General features: G+C 39.9%; 1 protein-coding gene across 5 annotated transcripts; it reads left to right on the plus strand.

Annotated features, from left to right (window-relative positions):
• Positions 1-1,929: 1,929 nt before the first annotated feature.
• Positions 1,930-18,024, plus strand: LOC103710036 (uncharacterized). 5 transcript variants are annotated; one of them, XM_088707338.2, is made up of 4 exons: positions 1,930-2,677; positions 9,572-9,940; positions 10,072-14,690; positions 16,480-18,024. In XM_088707338.2, exons 1-3 carry the CDS (start codon positions 2,513-2,515, stop codon positions 14,644-14,646), a joined length of 5,109 nt encoding a protein of 1,702 aa, XP_088563464.2. In that variant the 5' UTR covers positions 1,930-2,512; the 3' UTR covers positions 14,647-14,690; positions 16,480-18,024. The 5 variants fall into 5 exon arrangements, with proteins under 5 accessions (XP_088563464.2, XP_088563465.2, XP_088563463.2 ...); XM_088707339.2 differs by having other exon boundaries at positions 16,192-16,495; XM_088707337.2 differs by lacking the exon at positions 16,480-18,024 and adding an exon at positions 14,816-15,014.
• Positions 18,025-18,686: the final 662 nt, after the last annotated feature.

An 18,686-nucleotide genomic window follows, 5' to 3' on the forward strand; every position in this document is an offset into this window, starting at 1 on the left:
CATACTCTCTTAGGCAGAGCCCTAGAGAATATGCTAGGCCTAAAAAAAATTATTACAACCTCAATATCTAGGAACAATAATCTCAATTCATAACAAATAATAAAACTGATCCAATTACAAAATTTAATCATCCAAATAGTATCAATAATGCTCTATCTATTCATCTCTTCTACTTGTGATTTCAATCATAGCTAAGTACTACGTAACTTGCAACTCAGAAAAGGAGAAAGAGGAAAGAGGTTGTGAGCTTTACAACACAGTAAAAATTCTGAGCCGTCACACCATAAGTAATAAAAAAAATCAATTAGTAATACCAGATAAAATGAATATCGTATCAATACTCGGAAAGCTCATACAAATAACATGCACATAGGTTCTCATTATCATCTTTTCAAAGAAGCGTAATATATATATATATATATATATATATATATATATATATATATATATATATATATCTCAATATAACCAACTATTCAACGATAGTTCTTATGTCATGTCATTTGTTTCTCATTAAATTGATTTTTAGGTTTCTTATCAATTATCTTTTAACTTTGGACTAACCAAAATTATGACCTAGTCCAAGACTGCCAAAATTCTCTGCATCAGCCTGTGGATGCTATTCCATGCATAAGCTCGTAAATGTTATTCTCATTTGAGAAGCTCATGGGTGATGCCCCATATATAAGCCCATAGAGGCTATCTCCATGTGTCAAGCCAACAGGCATTGAAACTCTTAATCCAACATTTCTTATAAAGAGGTTGGAGAATCAATGAATGGAACTAACTTCATTTTAGGCAGCTGAAACACACATTTGAAAGGGAAGCGGAGGTAAGATAAATAGTGGGGTATCATGTCATTGTCAAATTCTTGCGTCTCTTTTTAGTTGAAAAGTAAGTCTTGACTTATTGATGGAAGAGCATCTCTATCATATACTAAGCAAGAATCTCAGTCATAATCTTTCACATATGTAAAACCTCGTGTATGACCATAAATCATCAATCCAAAGATGTCGACAAATTTTTCTTTTTTCCTTCTGGACTATGATATAGTGTATCGGGGTGGATCATAACTTTTGGTCCATCTTCTATTTCATTGGATCATCATCCAATTACAACGAAAAGTAAGAATTTGTAAGTCAATTATGAATGGACGTAATGTCATAGAATATGCTAGAGTTAAGATGGGTGGATTGGAAGTTTGGATCCACTTGGGTAAACAACACCTTTCTTGAACTCCTTAATGCTCTTCATACTTTTCTATCTTCTAGCAGAAATATTTTTTCCAATTCTTGCATCAGAAAAACAAACTCCAAACGTATGCAACGTGGAAGAATTGGCTCTTTATACTTAAATATCTCGTAAATTATGTTGATCTTATGAATCACATGAATCCTTTTTTGACGCCAAGTTTTGTTTTTTTTGTTTTTTGGACATAATGGAATGAAGACATACTAGTACTTAATTACGTAGGTTTATATATTTTGAGTTGCACTATCTAATATTTGAATGAAACCAAAATCTCCTGTTATCAACCATATGAGTGTGCCTTTATTGGAACAACCCTCAATTTACCTGTTGACAATAGGGCTGGCCCCACAGCTTCACTTATTTTAATTATAATAAGAGAGGAAAAAGTTCATCTCAAGATTAGTTCCAAACACAACCTTTGGTGGGATCAGTCTCGCTGGTCATGTACTTTTATTTCCCCATCGGGCATGTTGGGTATGAAAAGTTCTACCATCCTTTTATTTGTGTCGTCAAGCATGAAACACAAAAAAAAAAAAAAAAAAAAAAAAACCCACTCCGAGCCTGGTGCGCAGGTTAGCAGCGTGCGCCGGGAGGTCGAAATCACGACCCTTCCCGACCTTCACACGTCACCAGCGGCGCAGGATAGCGCCGCACGTTAGCGGGCGCGGCAGCCGCAGCGCAGAAGAAGAAACGGTACAAAATGCTCTCCAACCTCGCTGCGCTCTGGAGTCAGGACCCAGGAGTCGCAGCTTAACCCTCTCTTCTTTCCCTGCCCGTGCTGCCCGTGCTGCCCGCCCTTCGCTGCCAAGTACGCCTTCCTTTGCCGACGGCCGTGGTCTCTCTCATAAGTGAATAACCATCTCCTCTGTCTCTCTCTCAAAACCGCGACCCAAATCTCTCTCAAAATCCCTCGATTTCGCCGCTCCCATCTCCTCGCCCACCCGTCTCGCGTCCTCCTCCTCCTCGATCTCGCTCTCATCTCGCGCCTTCCGATTCGATCCGCCATCCGTCCGATCTTGAGGCCGCCTGGCCGAGGCGCCCCGCTGGGTCCAGATTAGGGTTTGTCTCTCGTCGAGTATTGATTGGGAGATTTTGGGATCTGTGGGTGGGTGCGAGGGGGGCGGATCTAGGGTTTGGCGGATTGGAAAGTTTCTAGGGTTTGAGCGATTCCGGGAGCTGGCGGAGGAATTGAGGGTGGGGAATTGATGGTTCGCGCCGGAGGAGGGATCGGAACAACCAAAACCGGGGAAGATGCAAGGCTATGCATGGGCGGGAAGGTGAGGAAAGGAAACGGAGGCGGCACATGTGGCCAGTCCCCGCGCACGGCACAGCAGCTGCAGCTCTCCCACCGCCGGCGCCACTAGCTCCCCGATTGACCCCCTTGGCATCCGATTCCTTCCAGCCCTCAGCTGATTCTTTCGTAAAGGTGCTTCCTTTTCTTGGATTTCTTTTCTTTTCCTTGTGTTGGTATGTCGGCTAGGGAAAAAGTGGAGTTTGGCGAGTCTTGGATTGGGGAATTTGGTGATTGGTTTGTTTTTTGTCATTTGGATTTGTGGATCTTTGATCGAAGGTCTAGTCTTGATTCTCCATGCCGTAGATGTGGGTCTTTTCGATTTCTGGTTCCGTATGCCTTAATTCTTTGTTATATCATCGGATATTTTAGTATTTTTGTGCTTCAAGATTTTTTGCGGAGCTTGTATATTCCCTGCTCTCAGCTACTATGCGTTTGCTTTTTTTTTTTTCAAGTTTTTTCCTCGGTAGATTCGTGTATCGTGTAATTTCTGGAGTGTTTGTTACTATTTTCTCACTCAAGTGTGTGTTTTGCCCTTATGATCTCACAGAAAAGGCTTTGAGTTTTTTAGAGTTTGGTGCTGCAAAGAAACTATAAATTGTGTCAATAGTGTTCGTTAGATAGAAGCTTTCATTTGGGATTTCTATGTTTATTGGAACTTTGCCAGTAAAATTTTGATTGTTTCAGTTTGTTTAGGGATAATCTTTTCCAAATACTAATTGTAAACCACCCGTCATCAAGTCATGCCAGCATCATGCTTTTTTCAAATCGTCTTCCCTCTACTGGACAGAATCTTAGTGTTAGTTATGAAAACTCTAGTTTTAGGGGGAAACAAGAAGGAATTAGAAAAGGAAAACATCTGCATCATGTATCATTTTTTCGAAGTGGATTAGAAGGCTGTCTACTATAGTTGAATTCAGCTAGAAACAATGACTAATTCCTAGGGATGTATGGTGGGTGGCTTGTACAAATTTGCCATGGGAACTGGTTTACGTTATCACCTGTGTGTGATTACAACAGGTGGCTTAACTGTGGATGTGGGGGGGGGGGGGGGTGCAGGGGAAAGTCCTGCATTCTTGAATCGTGCTTTTTCTTCCAATTATGCTTAAGACATAGTGCCACATACGTGGATTGTGGGATCATAGGACAACCCTTTATCTGTTGTCTGGTTTGTTATTGTGGTTGCCAGATGTGGCTACCCAAAATGTTTCGTTTGTCGTGATGCTGTTCTGTCTGTTCAGCCTTTAATTTGTGGTATAAATATGCTCACAGTCTCCTTTATGTGACGTCCAAAACTTTCATTCTCCTTTCTACTACATCTAATTTCTTTCCAAATTCCAATTTTAGCGTAACTTCCACTGCACAAGCTTGTCGTGATGCTGTTCTGTCTGTTCAGCCTTTAATTTGTGGTATAAATATGCTCACAATCTCCTTTATGTGACGTCCAAAACTTTCATTCTCCTTTCAACTACATCTAATTTCTTTCCAAATTCCAATTTTAGCGTAACTTCCATTGCACAAGCTTAAGCTGTGGAACCAAAAGGTGTTTTTCTGTTGGTGGCTCATGGTAAGTGTATTTCTTGCCATAACTGCTTTAGTCAGGAACATGTGACTCATAAATAGAGGTTGGCATCATCATGATCATCAATCACTACATTGTTCGTTTATCCATTATATAGTTATGTTGAGGCTCATCTTTTAAGTTACTAGGTGCTCTAGTTTGTAATCTTGACTGGTACTGTAAGAACCCACAAGATTGTCATTTGCAAGTTAATTTATTAAATTAAGTTGCTGGCCTTTGATTTTGTGAGATAGCTGGTCACAGCAAGGAATAGACCTCCCTTTTCATGATTAGATCACTTTTCTTGTAGTCTATTGCCCTTACTCTGTTCCTTTACTTTTCTGTCTGCATTAGGGGTCAATGTGTGTTGGAAAAAAATGGTTTTCTTGATATTCTATTCCAACATCAAGGACTTTCCTATTTATGATTCGATCGGTTGTCTTGATATTCTATTCCAACACCAAGGACTTTCCTATTTATGATTTGATCGATTTCGAGAGACTCCTCATCCTTATGTATTTTCTTAAATTTTCTGATTGCAATGGGCATAAATGAGTATAAAAACAAAAGAAAGTCGTTGGAGTGATCTTCTGTTCCTACTTCATATGTTGGTAGATTTCTCATTTTCTCTCTGGGCATTTACTGTTTACTGTGTCTGCTGTTACCTAACTTGCCATTTTCTTTCCTTTTGAGAATACTGAGATGCCATTATTTGCTTGTTTAGTGTCTGTATGCTATATGGTTGTTTTAATCTAAGCTTGCAATTATAATTTCTACCATCATAATTTTCTTAGTTGAGCATTACTTGTGGTGAAGTCTCTCTTGTTTAGGCCATGAGAGGTTGGTGGTAGGAAAGAAGGTTAAATGAGAATGTATTCTTTAGTAATTCTTTCTTGTTCTAAGCATGCAACCTTTAAGGAGTAATTGTGTAGGCTCTTTCTAATTCTGAGCATGCAGCCTTTAAGGAGTCATTGTGTAGTCTGTGCTGGTAATTTATTAAGGGCCAAACAAGGCGGCAAAGATCTTACCTCACTAGAAGAGGTAGAATTTTGGGAAAAGCTAAAGGTATGATGCTTGATCGGGGAACCAGGAGTGTTTTTTTTTTCTCAGAAAAAAATACCTGACCAATTTTTATGAAGCTTTAGCCTTTTTGGGATTAGAATATTATAATATTATTCATTTTGTTACTATCATACTGGTAAAAATGAGATGATGGACCTATTATGATTTTTTTTTTATTATGATGTTCTGATTGACCTTTCAGAAGGTACTTATTTGAGTGAAGATATCCATGCCTGTCCAGTGGTGGAGACTGTAGAGACCTTTATCCTACTGTGGAGAATTGGGTTTGAAGTCCGTAATGTTAGGAAGTGTTATATTATGTTTGTTTTTTAAAATAGCAGAAAATGGTAAATTTTGATGTTATATACTTTTATGTACTTTTATTGTTTTCTTTCTGATGTCTTGGTTTGAAACAATGAAAAACAATAAATATATGAAATACCCTATATTTACATGACTTTCACAATTATTTTATCTATGAGGAGGAATTGACTCGATTGGAGGTAGTGAGAAGGAATATTAAGGGACACTGGGGGGCTTGGTTCTGGAAATGAGCCTGTGGCATATCAGGATTTCTAAAACCATATTCCTATAATTGTATTACAACACCATAAAGAAGAAGTTTACTGCAATAATTTTCAGAACATGTTTTTATGTATTCTGAGGTGAACTCATAATTTTTTTTCTTCGGTGGCTTATTTGCATTCGAAGTTTATTGTTTTATGACATGAGATAATTTTTGACTTCTTGAGTAGCCCTTTTATGTTTAATAACTAGTTTAATCAAGTGTCATGACATACTAATAGCTAGATATGCTTATATGTTGCACTTGTTGTTTCCACATAAGGTTTTTATCTGGGAAAAAGTTAGGAAAATCAATACTTTTTAAATTCAGTAGTTAGTAATTATTATTCATATTTCCTACTATATCTTTTTTTTTTTGGGGCCATGTATTATTACAGAACTTTATGTTGTTAACATGAGCTGATGATTGGAGATAAACAATTTGAAACATCCAGTGTTGCAGAAACATTAAGTTTGTCGCAGCTATTTTGTTCTATACTGTGATCGTACTAGTTGGTACCATGACTGCATATATTATTACTTTGAGACTGAATAATTTTTTTTACTGAATAGTGAGATTATATTTATTGTAGGATTGCAAGTTGTGCTTTTTTTCCCTGAATGGTTTACTTCGTGGTGACTTGGTTCATGCTCGACAGAATTGTAAAAAGCAATTCATTTGATGCATTTTGAAGAAGTAATTATCATATTTAGTTAATCTTGCGGAATTATGCCTGACTTAAAATATGTTATTAAAATGCACTTTCGGAAATTTAGAGCCTCCATTAGTTCAAATTTCTTAAAAAAAAAATGTGTATATGATACAGTGTATACATATAAATATATATACATACTTACATTGTTCATACATAGATACATATATGTGTGTATATATTCATGCATATGATGTATATTCATTGATATGCATGTATTAATAGTTTATGTAAATGCATATGCACATGCATAGATTCATGCATATGTTCAGTGAGATGTATAATATTTGTAACATATGTGCGCATGTACATGTATACATGGACTTATTTAAGTGTTCATATTATTTGCACAGACTATTTTAGGTATGAATGTTTGCATTTATGTATTGTTTTGGTCAAGAGCGAACTATGTAGGACAAAAATGATTGCTAGCTTATTAATTGGCAATTCCAGCATGAGCTTTTCTCCCTTGTTATGACTTGCATTAATGTGAAGATATCATTTAAGTCTATTTTGTATCATGGATGAAATATATTGACAGCTTTGAGTTGCTCTATGTACCTTAAAGTTTGTTTGGCGTCACTCCTGTATAATGCTTTTTCTTTTACTGTTGCTGGCTCCAAGAACCTTCTTAGTCTATGATATAGTCAATTTAGACAGTAATATCTTATTGTTACATGGATATGTTTGGCAGACCCTGCCAATCTAGATTGCACAGAAGGGTATACACCTATAAGATAATCATAATAATTAAGATGATTTAATATTTATAAATGCATGTAATATGTCCGTATAATGTTACAGGTTTATGTGTGGTTTATCACTTTGATCACCAGAATATGACAACAGAACAGTTCTATCATTAACTCAAGCAATATACAAAAGGGAAACTAGTTAAATTCTGAAATATGTGCATTTCCAATTTGATGCAATGTACAGACTATTGCATGACTTTATGTGTTCCTGTTTTGTCTAGTTTGGTCACCCATCAAGCAATGGGAAAAGTAAGAATAGTAAAAGAATTTCTTGTTCAATCTTTATCAGAATGTTGATTTAATTGTTGATATGACAACTAACGAAATTCTTTTTGTTACGAACAATAGAAGGTTTAGGTGAAGACTTGTTGCCTATATGAGATAATTGGAGATAGTTTTTTATACAAGGAATTTGTTGTAAGTGATAATGATGGCCTTTATGTTGATTCAACATGTGCTTGGAAAAAAGAGACTTTGATGTTCATCCTGAGGTTTATTACTTTGTGGATACCTTTGCTCAAAATGGCTTCCAGTAATGGACTGTTATTTTTGTGATCTCTCTGCAATAGGTTTTTCTCACAAATCAGCAAAGTTTGCCTATTTGTTTGGAAAACAAAATGTTCACTTGTCCATTTTGATGACTATGTGAGTAGGTTTTGTGGCAAGTTGGTTGTTGAAGAATATAGGTTCTTCCAGAAGATATGGAGCAATATTTTAAAGGACCAATGCAAGCTTTTGATTCTGCTACTGTTTATAGTGTGCAGTGACCTTAATGTGTTTCTTATGATTGATGCATGGCGTATTTAAAAGAAATCTGTATACTTTAGAATAGAAGCTCCTACTGACTTGGGTTGTAATGCTAGTTGTTCAGTTTTCTGCTGTCTATCATATTAATTTCCCTGGCAGTGTTTGCTTTAATAATCTAGTGATTCCAACATATTTATGCATTCGCTTGTCAGTATATTGCTTTTGCCGTGGATGATTGAAGTTGTTAGCTATAGAATTATTCTACTACTGGTTCTTTTCTGCTGGCATAATCTGGCTAGAACCTTCCTTACTGCAGATCCTTGTTGCGCCTCTTTTGCATTTTGTCTTTGATACTTAATAAATTCCTTTTATCTAGGTGTTTGGATGTCTTTATGAAGTATGTATAAACCCAAAAACTGTTGCAAAAATTGTTTTAAAATAGTCATATAGCACCCTGGAAAAAAATGAAGTCGGCCATTTAGTCTTCATTGTAACGGTAATGTTTATAAATAGTATCAGTTTCTATGATCTGTTTAATTATGTATTACAAACTGATTTTGTTTTGCCAAGCTCCTTGATGAATGACATCTATTATAAGTAGATTTATACAAATTGGTGAATTTGTATTTCTGCTTTTACCTGATATATGGCATAATGATTGATCTATAAAATTTCTAGGTATTTCGAAGTCAAGTTAATGTTTAGTGTGGTGTGGAGCTGACATATTTAGTGAGTATTAGATTGGAAGTTCCTTTTGCTGGAACTTTTAGCAGAGAATATTTTTTGTGCACTGTTGCTTTATTCAGTTTTATCCTTGTGCAAGTTATTAAATATGTCAGATATTTGGATTTATACAAATGCCTTTTTAGATGGTCTTGTTTGCTTAATGTGCATATGCATGCTATGTTTAACTCATTATTTAAAATCTAGCTAGCCTATTGTGATAAATCTTTTCCATTGGTAATGGTAGAAATAATTACTTTTTATATTCTGGAAATACCGAAATTTTCGGATATCTGTGCTAGCTGTTCTGTATTTTGAGTTGTTAACTGATTAGTGTACTTTATTTTGTAATCTATTTCCTTGTTGCTTTCAGTTCAGCTTTTTTCTTCTTGATTCCAATGTCTGTTGTTTTTTATTGCCAGTGTGTTTCAGCTTAAGAAATGGAGCAGAGGGTTTCCTTATGCATATTCTTTTTGCATGTTTATGTATGGTTATGTTTATTTCCTGTGAATCCATATGGATATTTATATTTTTGATGTGTATGTGGGTGTTCTCCCATTGGCTATGTAATTTTCCAACTTCAAGTATTTTTAAATTATATCCTAAATTATGCTTTTTGTTGACTGAATGTTAGAACTGGAATGCTAATATCTAATATATGGATTTGGAGATCATGTTAGTTAATACTAAGGACCACTGGGAAGTTGGATTGGTAAGTATGGTGCCCTTATTAAAATTTCTTGGTCTATGTCTGTACATTTAATTTGCTTAAGTATTCTGAGATTGTTTTCTTGTTTCTTGAACTGAAGTTCTTCTGTCGTTCTTTTACTTTGCATTTACACTGCTATGAAGACTGTTTATTGCTTTTGTTTAATCTTTTCCTGATGTTTCTGTTGTTTTGTAGGATGGGCGCAAAATTCGAGTTGGTGACTGTGCTCTTTTCCAGGCTGTCAATGCTCCACCTTTCATTGGAATAATACGTTGGTTTTCAGCAGGCAAAGAGGATTATCTCGAGTTATGTGTAAATTGGCTTTACAGACCTGCTGACGTAAAGCTTGCCAAAGGCATATCACCTGAAGCTGCACCGAACGAGGTCTTCTACTCATTTCACAAGGACGTGATTTCAGCTGCCACATTGCTTCATCCATGTAAAGTTGCATTTTTGCGTAAAGGTGTCGACCTTCCAGCAGGGATATCATCATTTGTGTGTAGGCGAGTATATGATACAGCAAACAAGTGTTTGTGGTGGCTAACTGATCAGGATTATATCAATGTAAGTCCTGTAGCTTTCTAGCATCTTTCTGCATGTATAAGGCGATGGATACATACGTACATTCGTTTTTCCTTTATATGTTAAATTCTAGTTATCGATTATTCCTCTTCTTATTATTATTTTTAACTCAGGAGCGTCAGGAAGAGGTAGACCAACTTTTGGACAGAACACGACTAGAGATGCATGCAGCAGTGCAGTCAGGCGGGCGTTCTCCAAAACCTCTGAATGGTCCTGCGTCCGCACAACAATTGAAATCTGGTTCAGATAGTGTACAAAATAGTGGCACCTCCATTCCTCAGTCTAAGGGGAAGAAGAGGGAGAGAGGTGATCAGGGCACGGAGCCCATTAAACGCGAGCGGTCTGCTAAGACGGAGGATGGTGATTCTGCTAACTTTAAATTTGACAGCATGATAAAAGATGAAATTGCCAAAATTACAGAAAAAGGTGGGCTTGTAAACAATGAAGGGGTTGAGAAACTGGTGAATCTCATGCAACTTGATAGAAATGAGAGAAAAATAGACCTGGCTGGTAGGATATTGCTTGCAGATGTGATTGCGGCCACTGATTTAAATGATTGCCTTGTTAGATTTGTGCAGCTCAGGGGTGTTCCTGTTCTGGATGATTGGCTTCAGGAGGCACACAAAGGTAAAACTGGCGATGGCAACAGTCCCAAGGAAAGTGATAAAGCCACTGAGGAACTGCTGCTTGCTCTACTTCGTGCTCTGGAAAAGTTGCCTGTAAATCTTAATGCTTTACAGACTTGCAACATTGGCAAGTCGGTAAATCACTTGCGTAGTCATAAGAACTTGGAGATCCACAAAAAGGCTAGGAGTCTTGTCGACACTTGGAAGAAACGAGTTGGTGCAGAAATGACAAAGAACAATGATGCGAAATCTGTAGGGTCAAGCCAGGCTGTAGCATGGCCTGGAAAGTCAGGTTTTCCTGAAGTTTCTCATCCAGGAAACAGACGTACTGGATCAAATGAGGTAGCTGTGAAAAGCCCCAGTCAGCCTTCTGCTTGTAAAACTTTGCCTGGTAAGCCTGGCATTTCAGATCCTGTTGCAAAGCCAAGTCCGTTTACATCAGGATCTTTAAAACAATCACCTTTACCTGCTTCGGGGGCTTTTGGCTTGAAGGATCCACTTGGCAAAACAAGTGGTGGCAGTGGGACTCAGGAGTTGCCCCCGACAGTGGTGAAAGAAGAAAAGAGCAGCAGTTCGAGTCAGTCTCAGAACAATAGCCAGTCTTGTTCAAGTGATCATGCAAAAAAAATGGGTTCTTCATGGAAAGAGGATGCAAGGAGTTCAACTGCTGGCTCAATGAATGCTAGCAAGATTTCTGGCAGTTCTTCTCGCCACCGAAGGTCTGGCAATGGGCTTCTGGGAGCAAGTAATTCTGGAATTCAGAAGGAACCTAATTTGGGTAAGTCTGGTTCTCTTAACAGGACTACAACACTGGATAAAGCATCACAATCTGGATTGACATGTGAAAAGTCACTTGATGTACCTGTTGCAGATCATGGAAATAGCCACAGGTTGATTGTTAGGCTTCCTAACCCTGGTCGCAGTCCTGCCCGAAGTGGAAGTGGAGGTTCAGTTGAGGACCCTTCAGTGACTGGTAGCAGAGCATCATCACCTGGGGTTCCTGATAAACATGAGCATAATGATCGTAAAATGAAACTAAGGAGCGATGCTTGTCGGTCTCATATTGCCACCAATGCAAATATAGAAACATGGCAGAGCAATGATGTAAAAGAAGGGGTAGTTGGATCTGATGAAGGGGACAGATCACCAACAACTATTCTTGATGAAGAACACCGGAGTGCTGATGAAACTGGGAAGGTCTCTGATGTTCCAAGAACTGGCTGTTCATCCTCTGGGAATGAAAAAGGGGTTTTCTTGCCTGAATCTAGGACAAGGAACTCTTTCAGCTCTATAAATGCACTGATTGAAAGCTGTGCAAAATGTTCTGAATCTAGCGTTCCTTTATCGGCTGGGGATGATATAGGAATGAATTTACTTGCTAGTGTGGCTGCTGGGGAAATGTCAAAGTCTGACTTGATTTCTCCCACTGGCTCGCCTGGAACTTCACCTGCAGTGGAGGACCGTTGTACTGCCAATAATGAGGCTAAGTCAAGACTGTCATGCGACGATGGTGTTGTCCAGAGTCACGCCAGGTCTGAAGAATCTGCTGATGTTGACTCCGAGAAGCATGGGAAGAGTGTTGGTTCTGTGTTAGCAAGGGATGTGCCGCAACAGGTAGGCGCCAACTTTTCAGGTGATGAAAAAATCATCATGCCATTGCAGGATAATAATATATTGACAGGCGAGCAACCCAAACAGTCTCCCGTTTCCAGTGCAAGTTTTCATAAAACTACAGATTCTTATATGAAATCAGAAGGGAAACTCGAGGAAGAGAGAGCTGATAGATGTTATTCTATGTCTAGTCCATCAAACGTCAAGGAGGAGAGTGAAGGTGATGGAGCTTATCTACACCGGGACAGGTTAATGAGTAGTGGGCAGGTTACTGATAGTCTTGCAGATTGTAAGCCTAAGTTAAGGAGTCCATCAATGGATGAGAGTAAACCCATTGATTGTGCCCGTGAAAAGATTGGAGGGGGCAATATGTGCACTTCTGGAGTTGTTTGCAACACTTTGGCTGGTGCTTGTGAGTTTGAAAAGGCTGCTTCAGGCAGAAAATCTGAGAAGCTGGTAGTTGAAGAATCTTCCTCTTGTCCTCCCATTGATAAAGAGCTGCCTTGTGGTGCTACCTTAACGGACCAGCAACAACCTCCTGTTGCGGCAAATCATGCAGTGGCTTTAGATAAAAGTGCTGATGATGCTGTTGCTCTTTCTGGTGCTGATGAAGTTCTTTGTCCTGAAAATGATGACGACTCCAAGACCAAGAAGTCTGATAATTTGAGGGCTGGTAATTTGGACTTCAGTAACAGTGAAAAGAAAGAAAGTTCTAGTATTGCTGCTTCAAGCATTGATGAACGAGTTGCATCAACTGTTATCTCACTTGTCTCTGGCAATGGGGTTGATGATAACCTAGAAATAAAGCAGCCTCTTGAGGTTTGTCTTACTGGGTCAGCCAACAATCAGCTTCCGTGCAGTATTCCTCCTCAAGAAACTGAGCCATGTGCAAAGTCTTCTGGTTCTAAGATGTCTGGAGCTGATGCTGATGGAAAGGAGGAGCTTGCATCTTCTGCAGAGGCTTCTTCATTGGCTGTTACGGCTGAGCCACATGTTTCGGCTAAGCTCGACTTTGATTTAAATGAAGGCATCCCTGGAGATGATGGGAACCAAGGCGAGCAAGCTTCCTCAGCTGCACCAATATGTTCATCTGCAGTTCGCATGCCTAACCTGACTCCATATGCATCTCCCATGTTAAGTGGCTTGCCTAGTCCAATCACAGTGGCTGCTGCAGCGAAGGGACCGTTCGTTCCACCTGAAAATTTATTGAAGACTAAGGCTGAGCCTGGGTGGAAAGGTTCAGCTGCCACCAGTGCATTTCGCCCTGCTGAACCACGAAAGGTTCTTGAGATGCTACTTAGTACTTCTAATGTCCCAGCATCTGATGCTGCAGGGAAGCAGGGTCGTCCACCTTTGGACATCGATCTGAATATACCTGATGAGAGAGTACTTGAGGACATGGGTTCTCAGAGCTCTGCTCAGACAACAGGCTCTGAATCAGGAGTCATTAGCAATCATGAGGCACCCACACGAACTGCTGGGGGACTTGATCTTGATTTAAATAGAATTGATGAGGGTACAGAAAATGGGCAATTCTTAGCAAGCACCAGCCAGAGGTTAGAGGTGCCACTTTTGCCAGTAAGACCAGCACCTGGAGGATTCTCTAATGGGGAGGCCAACATATTAAGGGACTTTGATCTTAATAATGGACCAGGACTCGATGAAGTTGGTTCAGAACCTGCACCAAGAAGCCAGCATGCCAAGAGCAGCAGCAGTCTGCCCTTCTTACCGCCATTAGCAGGCCTCAGAATGAACAATGCTGAAGTAGGAAATGTATCATCTTGGTTTCCTTCGGGTAATTCCTATCCAGCTGTTGCTATACCATCTTTCTTGCCTGATAGAGGGGAGCAGCCTTACCCTATTGTTGCAGCTCCAGGGACCCAGAGGATTTTGGGGTCAGTTACAGGTGGTGGCACATTTGGAAATGATATTTACAGAGGCCCAGTGCTTTCATCATCTCCAGCCATGGCCTTTTCCCCTGCTACAGCATTTCCATATGCTGGCTTCCCTTTTGGCTCCAGTTTTCCTCTCACGTCAACTTCCTTCACAGGTGGATCAACAGCCTATGTTGATTCATCATCTGGAGGTGCTTCATGCTTTCCTACCATTTCATCACAGCTTGTTGGACCAGCAGGTGCTGTCTCGTCCCATTATCCAAGGCCTTATGTTATAAGCCTTCCAGAAGGTAGTACTAGTGGAGGATCTGATAACAGTAGAAAGTGGGCCAGACAAGGTCTTGATCTCAACGCAGGTCCAGGGAGTGCAGATATGGAAGGAAAAGATGACAGATTGCCTTCAGCATCGAGACAACTCTTGGTTGCCCCTTCTCAGGCTTTTGTGGAGGACCAGGCAAGGATGTACCAGGTGCCTGGTGGGGGTCTGAAGAGGAAAGAGCCAGAAGGGGGTTGGGATGCAGATAGATCTGGTCACAAGCAACTTTCGTGGCAGTAAGGAGGTCTGAGGGGAACCCATTTCTTTGATGACTTGAGGATCTGGTGAGCCACCAGCTACTCTCTTTTTTTTTTCTCCTTCCCTTATGGCCGTGAAAGCGTAATAGTGTTTATTGTATATGGATTTTTCTATTCTGGTGCATATGGATGAGTTAGACCTTAATTTGCAGGCACAAGCGTTTGTGGACTCTCTTTCCTGTATTGCTTTTGCACTAAGTTATACACACACAATGTCACATGCGTCCTGGTGTTTGCCTCGAGGATGATGTGGAACTCTTTCAGAGGGAATCAAACCTTGTTGTAATTCATGTAAATGTTGAGATATGATGCTCCTTTAGAAACAATTTTCATGGCTTCAGCAGTTGCTTAGCTTCTTTTAGCATTTATGGGCATGCTTGCTGGTTTAGTCAAGGAGGGTAAATATATGGCTGGCCTTGGAGGATGGATGGTAAGTCACATCTATCTTACTATTTCAATTCTCTGTCATCTCTTCCACCAAAGCCACTGTAATTAAATGCACCTTGTTGGTCAGAGTAGTTTGTTACTTTGTTTGTATAATCTCTCCTGGGGGGTGGTATTGCAGCTTTACATGTCCGCCTGCATTGTTGCTCCAAAGAATTAACATTATAATGCTACATCAGTTAGACAATTAGATATGCCATCTGGGCACCTCTTCCAGTGGCACAGGACTCATCTTCCTTGTTTGAATTGCCAAGGCATGACCATGTGTCGTTTGTATTTTTAGTTTTATCGACTGTGCAACAATATAATCTCTCTTCCAAGTTTGGTCTGTTGAACTTTGTAATGTCCGAAGATTTGGCAGCCGAACATGTAGTGGTATGAGCTGTAGTTCAAACATGTTTTATATCTTATTGAATGTCAGTTACCTGAGCCATTTCATTCTTAGGGCAGGTTTTGGAGGAGGATATAATCCGAAGGTTTGCTAAATGTAATCTCACTTCCAATTTTTTCTGGTGAACTTTGTCATGACAGAAGATTTTGCAGCCAACCATGTAGTGGTTTGAGCTGTAGTGAAAACATGTTTTATGTATTATTGAATGACAATGACTCGGGCCATTTTATTCTTAGGGCAGGACTGGCAACTTTTATTTTTCTTGATTTTGCTTAGGATGGGTTTCAATGGCAGGTTTAAGTATTTGCTGGTGGATTTAAAGGTGCTGCATTTTTCCCCCTGTTTTTTTAATTACTCTCTTGGCAGAAATTGCATGCCATTTGGATGCTGTAAGCCTCTAACAAAGCAGTTCAGAGAAAATTAGTTCATCACATGTTTGCTATTTAGCATTTTTGAAAGTCCTGGTTTATAGTCTCCACCATTACAGACTTCTGTTGCTGTCTTGCTTGTTATCAATCTTTTTGGTCTTTGGCATAATCCCTTTTTTACTATTTCTCTTTGAGATCTGGTATGCATATCTGCCATGTGGTTCTTGTATATTCTGAATGCTGCATTTGTGTATATATCAATGAATCCAAGATTCTGGTGTTAAATGACTTCTTACAGTTACTTGTGTTTGATTGTGATCTTTAGGTGAGCTCAAGGCATACTTCTAACTTAATGCATGGTATATATAATTGTCTCAAAGAAAGGAGTTCTGTGTTTGGTTGGGGATCTACCTTGCATAGTTTCGACAGCATTGAGTTGGATGGTGGAGTCAGAATGATTATATTTGTTTAGTTTTGTTTAAATTATACCGATGCTTTTGTATTAATTCTAATGCAATGTAGGATGGGACATAATTTCAGTACAAGTAGTCTAAGCCATTCATCTTTAAACATCTGGGATTTAGAATGAGGGCTAAACAAATGTTAATGACAGATTGTCTTTCCTTCAACTTGCTTGGCTGGTGTGAAGTGGAAAAGAATGAGCTGTATCCTTGGAACGCTTGTCCGAACTGTGCCACAAGATGTGTGATTCACTGCAATACATGCTGTGGGTGTTATGCATTGGGTCGTTTTTTGGTGATGATTTTTGAATTTGCATATGTTTATGTTTATTATGGCAAGGGATGCTTGTTTTAGTGTTCTGATTATTCCAAGTACACGACGAACGTCTGATTTGCCCATGGATATGCCAAGGAGGATCCAATTTTTGTGTATGTAATTGTTTTATTAACCACTTCGTTCACTGCAAGTAGCGCATGGGGAAAAATTGAACCATTGGTTTGCATTACCAGTTCTCTTCTTGATGTCATGCTGAAAAATCCGATCATGGTACCGCTGGGGCCGAGGAGCTGATTTTATGAGATGGTATTTATTATTATTGTTGAGGAGGTTGGGAGGTATTGAGCTACCTAATGGGAGAAGCCTTCCTTGGGGGCTTTTGAAGTTGCCCAATCTTGGTATTACTGGAGCAATCAAAGCTCGTCCGCTCCATAAATTATACAGATTGATGTATTACCAGAGGGTGGAATTCATGTTATCCTCCAAGGGGAGGAGGTATTTTTTCATTGTGTATGAGACATCGACCAACTATTCAAGCTTCAATCCACATTCTCCTCCAAGAAAATGAGGGATTTGTCCATTGGAGCATGCAGCGGATTTTGAGATGCTTCAGCTCAGTGTTATTTTTCATGTTTCATTCTGGTATTCCAGAATTGCCGAGATGTGGGATCTAAATGCTACCCTGGATCTCTCATATTTCCCTCTCAGTTCAGGCTAGCTTTCCCACTTCAATCATTATAAGGCTTGTTTGGTCGATGGCTCAGAACTCCCAACTGCCTATTTCCCGTACTTCTTTATCTAAAAGAATCGCGTGAAGGGAAAGGATTTGGTATTCTGCTTCCTCCTGTGGCAGCAGCTGTATTCACATATTATCTATTAAGCAGCCATCAGCACTTTCTGTCTCAGGCCAGTTGGTGGTCATATCTTGTTGCTACTCTGGATTTCGGCTTCAAGTTGTATCAAGTTTCTTTATTCTCTACGCTGTTTCTGCAGTCTCAGGTGCCTGTGAGTTCCTTTTGTCTCAATTGCTGCTGCTGTCGTCTCTACGACTGGGTTTTCCCGTTCATATAATGCAACCTTCATACCGTGTAATTTTCCTTTGTATACAGGATAGCTTCAGCTCCTTTTCTTCAAAAAGAAAACAAAGCTCAAGGCGCCTCCCCACGGGCAACGTCTGACTGACCCCATAGCTGTCCTCGCCCTTCAATCACGCCAGAGGGAGGGACACCAATGATAACGAACGAAAGTTTGGTCTCATTAAATAAAAAGCAAGCAGGATACAAAGGACGCGATCCCCGTGATGAGATGGATCCCCACACCCATATTGCCAGCCATAAAGTCTACAATTCCTTCGTGAGTTGCACCCATCACGTCCTTTTCCTTCTGACAAACACCTCACCTAACGAGACAAGCACAAAAAGCAAAAGAAAAAAGAAGGCCATGTCGTGGAAACGACGTCATGCGTGGGGTGGCCTTGCTTCCCACGTCCGCCCATTCAAACCGATGCGCTCTTCATGAAAGCGACCGGACTCGGTTTCCCTGTTGAGGTTGATGGTTTGTCGCCTCTACGTCTCCATCTTGCTTGCTGCGTGACGCCATGTTTGGATTTTTTTACTTGCGCCTCGGAGGATGCCGTCCACGACATGCAAATACCCTACTTCCGGGTGCTGAAATATAGAGAGAGGACGGAGGGGGATTGAAGTCAACAAAAGGAGCGGACGTCGTCATATTCGAGATAGAAAAATATTTCCGCATGAAATTTTTATTGCCGTTTTGGTACTTGTTCCACATTAATTGGGTTTTGTAATCAAATGATAATATGTAAAAAGTTGAATTTTTCTCCCCCATTTACCCTGTCCAATGAGTTGCTTGTAGAATTACAGGCAGAAAATGGGTTGCAATTGACTGAGCCGGCCTCGACTGAAAGAGACGACCTTGGTCGAAGACCGAGCCGACCTCGACCTGAGGAGGCGACCTCGATTAAAGACCAAGCCGATCTTGCTAAATGCATGCCACGACCTCCAAGCCCGTCCGACCTCAGTCCGAGGCCGAGTCGACCTCAGTCCGAGGCCGAGTCGACCT

This window comes from Phoenix dactylifera, chromosome 11 (assembly GCF_051530095.1).
Source record: "Phoenix dactylifera cultivar Ajwa chromosome 11, Ajwa_hap1_PhDact_Kaust_v1.1, whole genome shotgun sequence".
Lineage (NCBI taxonomy): Eukaryota > Viridiplantae > Streptophyta > Magnoliopsida > Arecales > Arecaceae > Phoenix > Phoenix dactylifera.